At 34.0% G+C, this 12813-nt stretch overlaps 1 protein-coding gene across 1 annotated transcript; it reads left to right on the forward strand.

Moving 5' to 3' along the window:
* The first annotated feature begins 6557 nt into the window (after nt 1–6557).
* On the forward strand, nt 6558–10854 carry Smp_160880 (phosphatidylcholine-sterol acyltransferase (lecithin-cholesterol acyltransferase)/ Phospholipase A). Its single transcript, XM_018799662.1, has 5 exons — nt 6558–6942; nt 6987–7207; nt 7257–7484; nt 8845–8937; nt 10446–10854. The coding sequence occupies exons 1-5, from the start codon at nt 6938–6940 to the stop codon at nt 10772–10774; spliced, it is 876 nt and encodes a 291-aa protein (XP_018651429.1). The 5' UTR covers nt 6558–6937; the 3' UTR covers nt 10775–10854.
* Nucleotides 10855–12813: the final 1959 nt, after the last annotated feature.

The following is a 12813-nucleotide window of genomic DNA, read 5'->3' on the forward strand; positions in this document are numbered from 1 at the left end:
TTCTATAGTTACATTTTGACCTTGTTAATTATTCGCTTATTAACCTTGACTGTTTTATTTGAGTATGTATATCGCTTACCCTATCTATCACATGTCTGTAACTTATTTTTGTGTAGCTATATATATTGAGTCACGTTTTATCAAGACGAACTGGCTAGTTTGCCTTCTCAGCTTCGCTCTTCACTTTTCATTCTGAATGTCTATTTGAATAAATGAATGGTTGAAATAAATTCATCCAAAGCAACTTGTACTTGGCTTCATACAATCACCTTGGTAATACACAGAGTTAAGTAAAAAATTTATTTGCATAGGATATCCAGATTGAAGTCAAACCAAGGGGCTACAAAAGATCCTTCAGTTGATATTCTCACGACGTTCATTTGCGAGCTGTAACTAGAAACAACATAGAAATTTTTGAAGTGTAAATTGTGTAAAATAACAAATCAATCTTTAAAAGATCTGATGACCAGTAATATTCTATCATCGTAGTAGTGGAATAGGTTGAATGGGCTCAGTAAGAACTAGGAACTGTCATACGTCAATAAAATAATGGAACATAATTAAAAAATAGACTGGTTAATTGATAAATAAAAAGATGTGTAGATAAGTGGATAGATGAACAAGCAGGTAGATAGATAGACAATCAAGCTAAAGAATACTGAAAGGATCCGTTTGTAAAGCATTCAAGGTAATCAAACAACCAAGAACAAGTTAACTAGCACAATTATATTATTGTATTTGACAGTCATATGCCCAGTTAAACAACGTATTCTCAAACGAGTATATACTTTTGTTAATTTTGTGGATGAGTGTCGAGTCACGATTGACTATGATCACCACCACAGGAAGATTACGTGCCAGGTATCGACGTGGATCTCTCGGTAGGCCAAAAACCAGAAAGCTGTTAATGGTTGCAATATAGTATATTTATTGGCGACCTCGTGGTATCGAAAGAATACCGAGACGTGGTAAAGTTTACGGACGGAACTGCTGAATGCAAACAAGTTCGTGCAAGGTCACAGACAACGGAAGGAAAAGTGTCTTTAGTACAGTTAAACAAACAATTACAGTAAAACAACCACTGGTACAATTGGTTATAATAATAATTGTTTCCATTAAACCAATGACGTTCTCCTCATTAAAGTAAGTCACTATAAAAGCCCCTCCCTAGAAAAGGTTTAAAATTTCGATACGAAGCGCTTTCGTTCGGCAAACGAGCGATTATAGGACGAAAATGTTGGCAGAACAGGTAGCGATCGTTGATCCCCGAATCGCCACTGAGGGTATTTTGTGTAGAACGGTACGAGGAGTAACGTGCTGTATTTGTTGCTCGAGTTAGCGTACCACACCAGAGTGGTTTGTATGCAGAATCCAAAGATTGCGTTAGCAGGGTTCCCGGACCAGAAAACGCTGCAGACGTAGAACAGAACCACATTGAGCCAAGAAACCAGGAGCGACCATAATGATCAAGTTCGGGACCAAATGTGTGCCATACGTATTTGGAACCAGAAAACATCCATTGAGTTCATTGACAAGAGCTTGGGTGATCAAGATAGCTTTCGACAAGGTTGACTGAAGTCGACGATGCCAACAAGGCGATGGTCGGAGGCGTAGGCTCAGGATAAAAAACCAGAGAAAAAGAGGAAGGTGTGGCACGCATGTAGTATAGGGATGGAGTCATAAACCGTATCCATTGTTCATTGAGAGGTTAATAGCGGAAACGTACGGGTAGGCGTACTCGGCGACTGGAACGTGAGACAGTGATCTCGTTCGTACCTCGTGAGACTGCAATCTCATCAGAAGTCAAGGGTGGCGTGGTCTGCTGATCTGGAAGTGAGACTGAAGTCTCGCTCATAGATGGCACAGATGACACGTGGTGTTGACTGGGACGTGAGAATGAGGTCTCTGATGTATCTAGTGGGAGATCTGAAGTAGATGTAGAGATCCCGCTAGAAGGTTTGATGAATGCAGAATTGAATCTCAGCTTATCAGTTAGGTCACTGTCATTGATGTGTGCTGGTTTGAGACGCTCAATGCTGACTATCTCGACGCGGCCATGTGATCAACCTTGAAGGTCTTTTCATGACGGGAAGTCACGTGGAAAGGTCTTTCATAAGGTTTTTGCAAAGGTTTGTGTACCGAATCTACTCGTATGAAAACATGTGAACAGGTAGATAACTCTCGAGGGAGAGCGACCTGTCGATGTTGTGTTTGAGTTGACACCGGAGACAGTGGTCGTATATATTCTGACAATCGTTGGACGTAGTCTGATTCATCAAAATTACCACTGCTACTACTCAGGTATTTCTCACTGTTACTTTGTTCTACTACCTGTGGCCTTGGTAGTGTGATCCATGTACGTGCTTATATGATTCGTGTTCTTTATTTATGCTGTATTTTCCGTATTCAGAAGCAGTTATATACCTGTGACGATCAGAAGTATTCAAGTTATTGTAATTAATAGGAATTCCCGAAATAGTGCAATTTACAGTAAGTAGAAATAGATGCGCACAAATGAATTTACAGTATTTGGAGTTTGAAGTCAGCGGGTACTCAAGTACAAAGGAATCATTAGTCCGTACAAATACCATAACCACCTCGTTTTTGTCAATAATGTCAATCGACAGAATTTGTACTAATAATTTTGATAATCTATTAGCATATGTATCGTTTGGTCATTATGAAGACAAGGTTGTTATGTATTTGACCTAGGCTGTAGCCAATTGTTACGTCTGACCGATTTTGAACGCTATATTCGCTTCCCTAGGCTAGTTCCGTACCCCCGAGCTAGAACTATACACCGAATTGAAGACCAGAGAAAAGGCACAAAGTGTGTGGGAAGCGCTTTACTACAGGATTAATTTATGTACAGAAAATACAGGGATTTTATAGTAATTAAGAGACCTTGAGTTTCCATAGTAGCAGTATGTTAAACAACCAATCAGGATCTCGTTATTTCAGTAACATAACTTCACACAACTTCAAATTAATCGCTGATTGGCTGGGGCTCTTTATGAGCCTCTGGAGGCTCTGATAGAGTTTACTGTAAGCCGACTTAATAAAGGTAGTGTCTAAAACCTTACGCATTACAAGAAGATTGATTATCCACGCTGAGTAAATCGTTTACACTAAATAAAAAAAGATAATATAGTATTTTTACAAAGGACTCCCCTACTTAAGGTTCTCAATTAGCACAGAATACTATTTACTCTCCAAGGGACTGTTTAAATGGCATTTAACAGAAGACGCCTATTCAGTGAATGATATGATGTTATAATGTAAACAAAACGAAACAGGTGCATGTTACTGAATGATCTGAAATATTACAAACCAACTGGTAAAACATATTAGAAGGCAATCTGTATGCTTAACGGCAGACATAACTCACAGTTGATGCGCAGTTGAATGCAATTTTTTATTTATGGAAGAAATAATCACTGATAAACATAGAAACATATTTGTTCTAATGTTCACAGTTGACCAATAACAGGTAGACATAGCTTTTCTTAGCAGATTTTTAATTTAGCAAATATATTACCTTTTCTGAACTATGTTGCAATCATCAATGTTAATTCGCTTTAAATAAATAATTTTCAAGCCTGTTTAAAAGCTAAGATGAATTTCATACTTCAAAAGTGTATTAACACTGGTCAATATTATTAGTTCGAAAATCACTAGGTGCTTCTTCTTTAAAATTAATCAAACAAACTATGCATTTAAACCGACTGACATAGTTAATTTAATAATATGTCTTACTGCTTTAAAATTATATGAACTTAATGATTAAATGTTTGTCTAAAATATATTTCTGAACAAGGTGAAGCATATTTCTTGTGTTCCTGGTTTTCTTGTAATTCGTCAGGTAGCATGAACTTGTAGTAGAAACATGTAACGTAAACACCTTGCGAACCACAGAAAGCATATTAGTTTTTTTAATACGAATGACAGTAGAAAAAGTAGGTTTCAAGAAATTCTAGAGAAAGTTACTCAAAGCACAGTTCAACAGAGTAAGTGTTCCTACGAAAATGCTGTTGGTAAAATTTATGCACTCGGATTGATGAGGAGAAAGTAGGAGCAAGGATATGGAAATTACAGCTTGAAAATATTAGGTGATTTAGAATCACGGTGAATTAGGAGTTTAGACATTTAGTTTCTGAACATGGGGATCAGGATTGAACTAATATGCTGCTAATGTTTGTACGATAAACACACTCCCTTAGAGTCAGTTTGCATGACTTTATCAACTATTTGAGTAATAATTCCAGAGGGTATAGGTGATAGGAAGTGAACAGGTGTCCAGGAGTGAAGCTGTTGACTACCTTCAATTCGCCTTCAGATAAAAAAGAAGAGCAGTGATCGTACATGAGTTTGGGAAGACAGCTCTTAGTGAAGCAAACGTTGTCTGCTCAAAAAAAGCTAATGAAGAAGTAGTCAGAGATAGAGACCCACTGTAGTTATTTATCTTTTACACAATCTCAGATCAAGGTCTAAACCCATTATTATTCAACAAGTTGTTATTAACACCTGTTGTTTTCCTCTTTTTTCTTTATAATCTTCATGTAAACAACTATCTTTCGCACCCTACTTCTATGTATTATTCTGATTTTATTATTGAATCTTCAACTGTTACAAAACTTGGAGCTGATAGCTGAAGAAGAAGTATTGATAAAGGTGCGGTAACTTAGTTAATGATGCAAGATCCTTTTACTTTGTTGTAATCTACGATATATACAACAAATGTAATCATAATTGTAAAACTTTGGTAAACGAAATGTTTATATTTTCTAAACTTATATTATCTGTAAGATTCAAGTACAATATAAATGTTATATCTTGTGGCCGAGTGAATGCCTAGTTAGTGTGTGACTTGATGAGACCGTCAATCAGAGAGCAGCGAATTATCTATTGGAACAGTGACACACGAAAACCGTACGAGCAGTCTAGAGTGCTCATCGATCCTGCCTCTGCCTAGCCCAGCCACTTAAGTCCAAAACACCAATAACAGCCTCTGTGGTATGAATCATAGTATTTCAAATATACTGAGTTTATATACCGAACAAACTGACCACAACGTACCAATAAAATAGAAAATAACATTTGTACAAGAGTTAGCCAAATGTGGCTGTGAATAAGGGGGAACAGTAATCAATAGACTGGGGATAACTCAAGAATGGTAAAACGTATAATAATAGTCTATGGGTCAAAATAAAGCTTATAATACAAGTAACATGGATATGAATGGTCTAGCTACTTAGCAATTATACGATTATAAATATATGCATAATACTGGTCCATAAATAGACGCCAAAGTTACCATTCACTATTGTTATCGGGATATAACAACAAAAAAGCACACAAATAATTATGTTCAGTTGAAAGTGCTTCTATTATCTTGTAAAAATAATTAAAATTATTTAAAAGTAATTAGTTTTTTTTCTTTTTAAGAAGTTTTCTATCATCTCAATTATATTAATCTTAAGAGAATGACATATATATTGTTATTTACAATTCAAGGGGGTTAGTATCAACTAATTAAAATAATAAAACTGTTTTTTTCATGATCAATTAAGAAAAAAGTTTATATTTACCAATTAATAAATAAATCGTGGATACACACTGCTGAGGAGTCCCACAATAGGATGAAACGGCCATCCAGTGCTTCCAGGTTTTTTTGGTGGTCCAGCTTCAATTGACTGATAATTTCAGCTATGAAAATACTGAAATCTCCATAAAACCCCTTCCGATTATAATCATATGCTCACTAGTGACTGACTTCAAAAGATATTTCCTGGAGTTCTAATGAGAAACAGTGACCAGTGAAGTTCAACTAGGTCTATTGTGAGATAGGAAATCACTGAAGACAATTGGTGAACGGTTGCTGAACTTCGTGGACCGGTTGAAGTTAGACATTAACACCATCGGATGCCGGCTCAGTGGTCTGTCGGTTAAGTGCTCTGGCGTGAGACTGGTGGGTCCTGGGTTCGAATCTCGAGAGACGAGATCATGGATGAGCATTGTTGGAGAGTCCCACAATAGGACGAAACGGATGTCCAGTGCTTCCAGGTTTTCTTTGGTGGTCTAGATTCAATTGACTCATGCTTTTAACTATGAAAATCTATTTTTATACTTATCAATCATGTTTTATTATTATTATTATGACTCAATTGGCTGAGATTTATAGTAAGTAAACTAGTTCATCAAAAACGTTGATTCAATTAAATGAAATACATTCTATATAATACTAATTACTATATAAGAAATTCATATTATTTAAAATTATGTGTAAATCAAATTATTGTTTTCAATTACCTGCACGTTTATATTAATTGCATGTGATAATATTATTGATGATAGTTGAAGGCAATTTTCATTTAATTTTTAAGATTTGAGAAGTTTAATTTGTTGATTGATTGGTTTTGCAACATGAATTTGTTTATTCATTATTGAACATTTAATCACCCACATGATTAAATCATGTTTGATTTAACCTATAAAAACTGGCAATCAAATTAAGTAAGGTATCTATTCAAATGATTTGAATTTTTAAACAACATTTAAAGAAATCTCAATGTCAATATTATTCAGAACAATGTATAAGTATTCAATGGGATTTAAATAGTAACTAACATGGTTATATTTATGAAACTAATGGTAAATTTAGTTTATTTATTCTTTTGTTCTTATACCAATAAATCTTGGTAATTTATCACAGTTAATTTTTTTAAATGGAGCGTTGACATCACCTTCGTATCATTTAAACGATATAACTTTGGAAAAAGTCAAGGATGAAAATATTCGATATCCTATTATACTAATACACGGAATCGGTGGAACACAAGTACTATGTCAACCAACTGGCAAACAACTACATACGAAGCCATTTTCAATTTGGATTAACTTATTGTACTTTCTTCTTCCGGAAAAATTATTATCTTATATGGGGTAAAATAAATTTTTATATAACATTTTCTGTTTACATCAAACAGATTAATTTATGATCCGAAAACAAAACAAACGAGAGATAGAGGTCTGTGTAATGTTGAATTCCCTGGTTGGGGTGATACTTGGGCTAGTGAATATTTAAGTGAAGATAAATATCTATTTACAAGTTATATGAAGTTAATTGTTCAAAGTTTAACAAATGACAAATTTTTTGTGCGAAATAAAACATTGCGTGCTGCACCGTATGATTTCCGCAAAGCGCCAAGTATATTTTCAAATAGAATGGAAAACAAAGTTTTACCGTTCTTTTTTAGATGAAAATTCAAAATATTTCATCAAATTAAAGCAACTGATTGAAGAGACCTATGAAAATGGTGCAAAGCGTCCAATCTACTTATTAGGCCACAGTTTAGGATCATTGTACTCAATGTATTTTTTAAAACAGCAGGATAAATCATGGAAATATAAATATATCAAGGGATTTATATCTGTGTCAGCTCCTTTTGGTGGATCTGTTGAAAGTCTATATGCTGAAACCTGTGGTAAGTCAAAAAATTATTAGAACTGTGCCTAGAACTTAAACATTCATTGTATTGTTTAAGTGTTCCACGAAAGACAACATTGAGATAAGTATAGGGGCCAGTGTATATTGCAGAATGTGATGTTTTACTTCATAAATGAAACATCTAGACAATTACTGAGAAGCAGGAAACGTTTAACATCTGAGATTAGAAATGCAGACCATTAGATTGTAACCCTGTGGTCTAAGGTTTAAGTTCTATCAACTTTTCCTTCACGTCCTGGATTCGATTTCTGATGTGGTCATTTATATACATTGCTTAGAAGTCTCATACTGTTGAGGAACAGCTACTCAACACTTTGAGGTTTTTAACAGTTGTATAGCCAAAGTCAGTAATTGGTATGAGATAAGAAAAGTATATGTGAACTATTTTATGTCTTAGAGGTTTAAAAATGCTATACTGACAGATCATGTTCTGTTCCATACTGCTTAGTCAACTTAAATCAAACTGTCTTATGAGAACATTTTGGTAGGTGAAACGGAACGAAATCGATCGTGTTGTTGTAGGAAGATTAGGCCTTTATGTACGCATAGATTCTGGGTACATACTTTCTGTATTCTGAATTCATTTCTTCTCTTTGAATTATATTCGTAATGTTCCATCTTTTCTTATAATCAGTGATAATCATAATGGTCTAGTATTCATCATATCGTACTGATTCAATGTGATAACTGTGATCAGTGTATATTTGTGCCAGGTTCTTACATTGCTTATGACAGTTTGGTGTACCAGGTAAATTTTTTAATTTGTTCAAATAGATAAATCCTGAATATGACTGAACTATTCGATTAGATGAAGAAAGAAATATTTGCAATAAAATTATTTTTTGAGTTATTAAAGAAATTGTGAAAGGTTAATTCAACCTGTATGTGAGATATTTATTCAAATATTTGAAGTGGTAGGCGTAAAATGAACTTCCCACCTATTAAATCTATATTTCCGTCACTGAAAAATAGTTAAGAAAGGATTGCTATGTACAGAGCTGGAAAGTAAAATTGATTTTAAGATCTAAAGTAGTTTATCTGTTTTGAATTTCCGTAAATGACAGCTGGAAGCGAGCAAGGAAGGTTTCCGAATTCGTGGACTGTTTATTAAATATCCACTCCACGTAGTTGGAATATTTTTGAAGGATCAGTAATGTAACTGAATATACATCGTTTGAAATGATTTATGATCATCACATGAATAAGAATAAATGTATTTTATGAACATTCGATTTACAAATAGTAATTAAATCCTGAAGTCAATCAATGAAATCAAATAGAAAGTGATAAAGAATAACGTTAATGAATTTTTCAAATACTTTTCACTCTATTTCCAGGTCATAACTTAGGAATTCCATTTCGTTCTCCATTAGCATTTCGTGATATTCAAAGATCATTTCCTGCAATGGCATTTCTTCTACCAGATCCACGTGTATGGCCATCAAATGAGAAGTTAATTATAACTCCGAATAAAAATTATTCAGCACATGACTTGAAAGCACTTTTTGATGATATTTCGTTTCCTCAAGGCAAGTAAACAAATATGTGATATTGAGATGGTAGAGAAGATTTGTAGCTTAGGTGGATGATTTTTGTGGAGTTTTATTCTCTGAGATGGATGGTTTAGTTGTGGAGCTTTCATCGTTGATCTGAACGATATCATCGGTAGCAGTAGAGCAACTCCCTGTGTGTGAGGGGGGAGCATTTTCCTCTTCGTGACCAGAGTGCGGCAGCATCTCTCCCGTACCTAGCCTTTGCTGTCCAACTTGTATCCAATGCGTTTCGCTGATTCCAAGTACTGCCACGTTGTATCTCCTCATTTGCATTGGTATTTGACTGGTTTTCACGGTCTTACACATTGTCCGGACGTTCGATGTACCCATAAAGAGTGTTGCTCTGGTTGTTAGAAGAGGTATCGGCCACGTGACTTCTGAAGCATCTCGGCTTTCATCATGAGGCGTCATAATTCTTCTTTCAAGTCGGAGGGCAGGGTTTAAATGGTTTGAATTATTGTTTCTGGTCAGCGTATTTTTAGAGAGTTAGTTTTCTACGGGATGAAGTCGCTAAACCCTTGCCCAACCTTCCTTCTTTACCCGAATTGGTATATACGCAATTGATCTACTTTGATAAATAAGACAAAGTACTTTCATACAATGAGTATGTTTGATCCACTTTCAAAAGTATGAATGTTGACATTTCCATTATTAACTACATGTTTAAATTGAGAATATATTTAAATATAAAAGTCAATTATATCTTGAAGCACTATGAAAGGAAAGTATACTGACTGGCTTCATCAGGTATTTCTTGGAGTTCTAGCGAGAAGCTGTAGCCAGTGGAGTTAAACCGAGTCTGTTATAGAGATAGTTTTCTTTTGTTAAACTACTTCCTTAATATTTCATTTTTAATGTAAGTGTAACAGCGAATAACATCTTTTCTTTACACAGTGTAAAAAGATTTTAAGGAAGGGTTTGCAATTAATGATGATAATTTTAATTTCTACCAAATAACTGTTTGAAAATTTTATGAAAAGAAAACTAAACCCATGAATTACATGGGAGCAATTAGATGTAATTGTTTAGGGTATAAACAAAAATGGTAGTGAATGTACTGGGAACGTCTAGGTACTGTATAATCAACTTTCCTGTTTTTAATTTAACAATGAAGGGAGGTTATACAAATTTCTTGCATAATTCATACAAAATCTTTCCTTTATCACTTTTCAACTAAATATTCATTTACAGAATGATTATAAAAGTAGTTGATTATAGCACTGGTTTTCATGCATAACAACTAAGTTTGAATTTGTTCAATTATAAAATATAAATGCTCATTGCAGAGAGACGTCACATTCTGTTTTGTGAAACGTATATAACAGTCTCGTTAAACGAATTCATTTCATTTTCATATTTATTTGTTCAATTAATTACTGATTTAGCTTATGCGATCATGAACGAAACTAAAAGTGTATTTGATCCATATGAAAGGCCTACTGATATTGATGTTTACTGTATTTACAGTATTAACATTCCAACAATATCACAGATGATTTTCAAAACTCCAGGACCATATCGTTCTGCTTTTCCCAATCAAATACCAAAATTAAAATATGGTGATGGTGATGGTACTGTACCGTTAAAAAGTTTATCTGTCTGTAATAAATGGGACTATGTTAATCTAGCTGTATTGGAACAAACTTCACATGAAGATATTGTGCAAGATGATCGTTTTCTTAAGTATTTAATGAAATTACTTGTCATTGACTGACTAAATATATTAAAGTTTATTTAACCTTATATAAAGTTTTTCAATGCAAATTTTGATTACTTAAAAACTTATATAAAACCCTTAATGTATTTCTTTACTTTCTACTAGCCCATTTTGACTCCTATAGTAAAATATTCAAATTTACTATTCAGGCTATAATAATCAAGCGTTTATATGGTATAGGCAGTGATATGTCACAAAATTCTTAACTGTGTGAATACTGTCAAGTTAAAATGTTTACATAGTCTAAACAGATATGTTGGTTTTGTTAATTGTCCTGGCACTTGTATTTTTTGTTTTTTTCATACAATAAGAACACCCTTATACTTCTAATTTACTGAAATGTAATAGATTTAGTTAGTGTTATAACGTTAAGGATTCACCTATATTGGTTGTTCATTATTTAAATGTTCATTTATGTAACGTCAGGTATTTGGATACAGTCATATAGAAATTATGGAATGATGAAAAACTAAAAATCGAATTGTGTAATCATTGATATAATGAACAAATTAACACTTTACATGTGCTCAACACTACTTGAACTTATTTTAGTAAAAGAAATGAATACATGTTGTGTTAAACATAGTATAATGAAGTAGATATTGATATTGTGTAGTAAAGTGTAAATGTGACAAGTAGAAGAATTTGAGTTATTATATGAAATAAGAATCCCAGAAATAAAGTAATTTAGACCAAGAAGAACCAGATAAGCACAAACGAACATAATGTATTTCGAATTCGAAATCGAGCAGTCATCGAGTACAAAGGAATAATTAGTTTATGCAAACACCATAGTAGGTTACCATTTGATCTCATGTTCATTTAAATCATGTGGTTAACATTTTGTTTCAAGTAAAGCTTAGGATTGGTAAAAATGTTTATAAGCATATAGAGTGATAGATTTGAAATATCAGATTATTTTGAATTTATTTAATAGAAATGAACGTAAATTATACAATCAAATTACTCATAATAATAAATTCTCACATGTGATTTGCTTTCTAATGAACTGTCTGTCAATTTATTATGGTTTTTAAATGATAATTGACAATTTGTAAAACATTTTGTTGTTAGCAGACATAGATGTGGTTTTACTAAGTTGAGTATAATATTAGGGTGCAACTCATTTATCGACCAACTATAAATGCACATGGTTAGCTCTGAAACACACTTTTATCTACTAGAGTTAGTGATGCCGGGTAGTTGTTTTAATCTGAATAAAGAGAGCCTATTTTATATTTGATTATGGATTGTCGGAAAAACCTCTTTCTTACTAAGCCATAAACACAATTTTTACATTTAATTTATCATTTAGTCACCTGATTACAGTAGCTGGTGGTGTTCTAGCCATTTGAAGTTGCTTAAGCCCTATCTGGCAAAGTCAATATTGCTTTTCTGGAAGTGGATTCCGTGTCTTCAAGGCTCACAAACCCACTGCGTGGATCTGATTGAATAGGGTGAACGATGATCCCGGGTTCCGGCGCGCAGGCGTCGCACCATACGGCAAGTAACGTATACTTACCCTGGGCAAGTATAGTCTACATACATGCCTGTAACATATAAGGTTTCACTCGTGCTTCCCATAGTGTACATACAGATGTATTCACCCATCCGGGAGGGTAGATGACCACCGCTCTCTTACAAACGTATTTGCTACCACTGACCATCACTTACAAATTATATTAATATCACTTGTACAAAGGCTTTCACCTTTGGATTTCATGACATACACATAAGTATAAGCACTCTTTCAGGGTAGGTTGATGGTCAACTCTCCCTAGTATTTACCGCTATATTTTTTATTATTATCTCTGTGATCCGAATGAATAGGCTGCTGATTTTATTAGACGTAGAACAGACATTTATTTAGTTCGAGTTTCCTCGTACTAACCCACGAGCATACCGTTTGCATATATCTACATATACAGACTACACAAGCAGGGACTAATGCAATTCATAAACATAAGCATACATAACGGGCAGCCCGCAAGAATTAGTGAGTCCGAGTTGGAACCCAAGTAATTCAGTTTACACTA

This window comes from Schistosoma mansoni, chromosome 3, assembly GCF_000237925.1.
Source record: "Schistosoma mansoni strain Puerto Rico chromosome 3, complete genome".
Lineage (NCBI taxonomy): Eukaryota > Metazoa > Platyhelminthes > Trematoda > Strigeidida > Schistosomatidae > Schistosoma > Schistosoma mansoni.

Coding starts and splice junctions, on each gene's coding strand:
- Smp_160880 (XM_018799662.1), top strand. Junction 7,208..7,256: donor TGATTTCCGCAAAGCGCCAA/GTATATTTTCAA, acceptor GTTCTTTTTTAG/ATGAAAATTCAAAATATTTC. Junction 7,485..8,844: donor TCTATATGCTGAAACCTGTG/GTAAGTCAAAAA, acceptor CTCTATTTCCAG/GTCATAACTTAGGAATTCCA.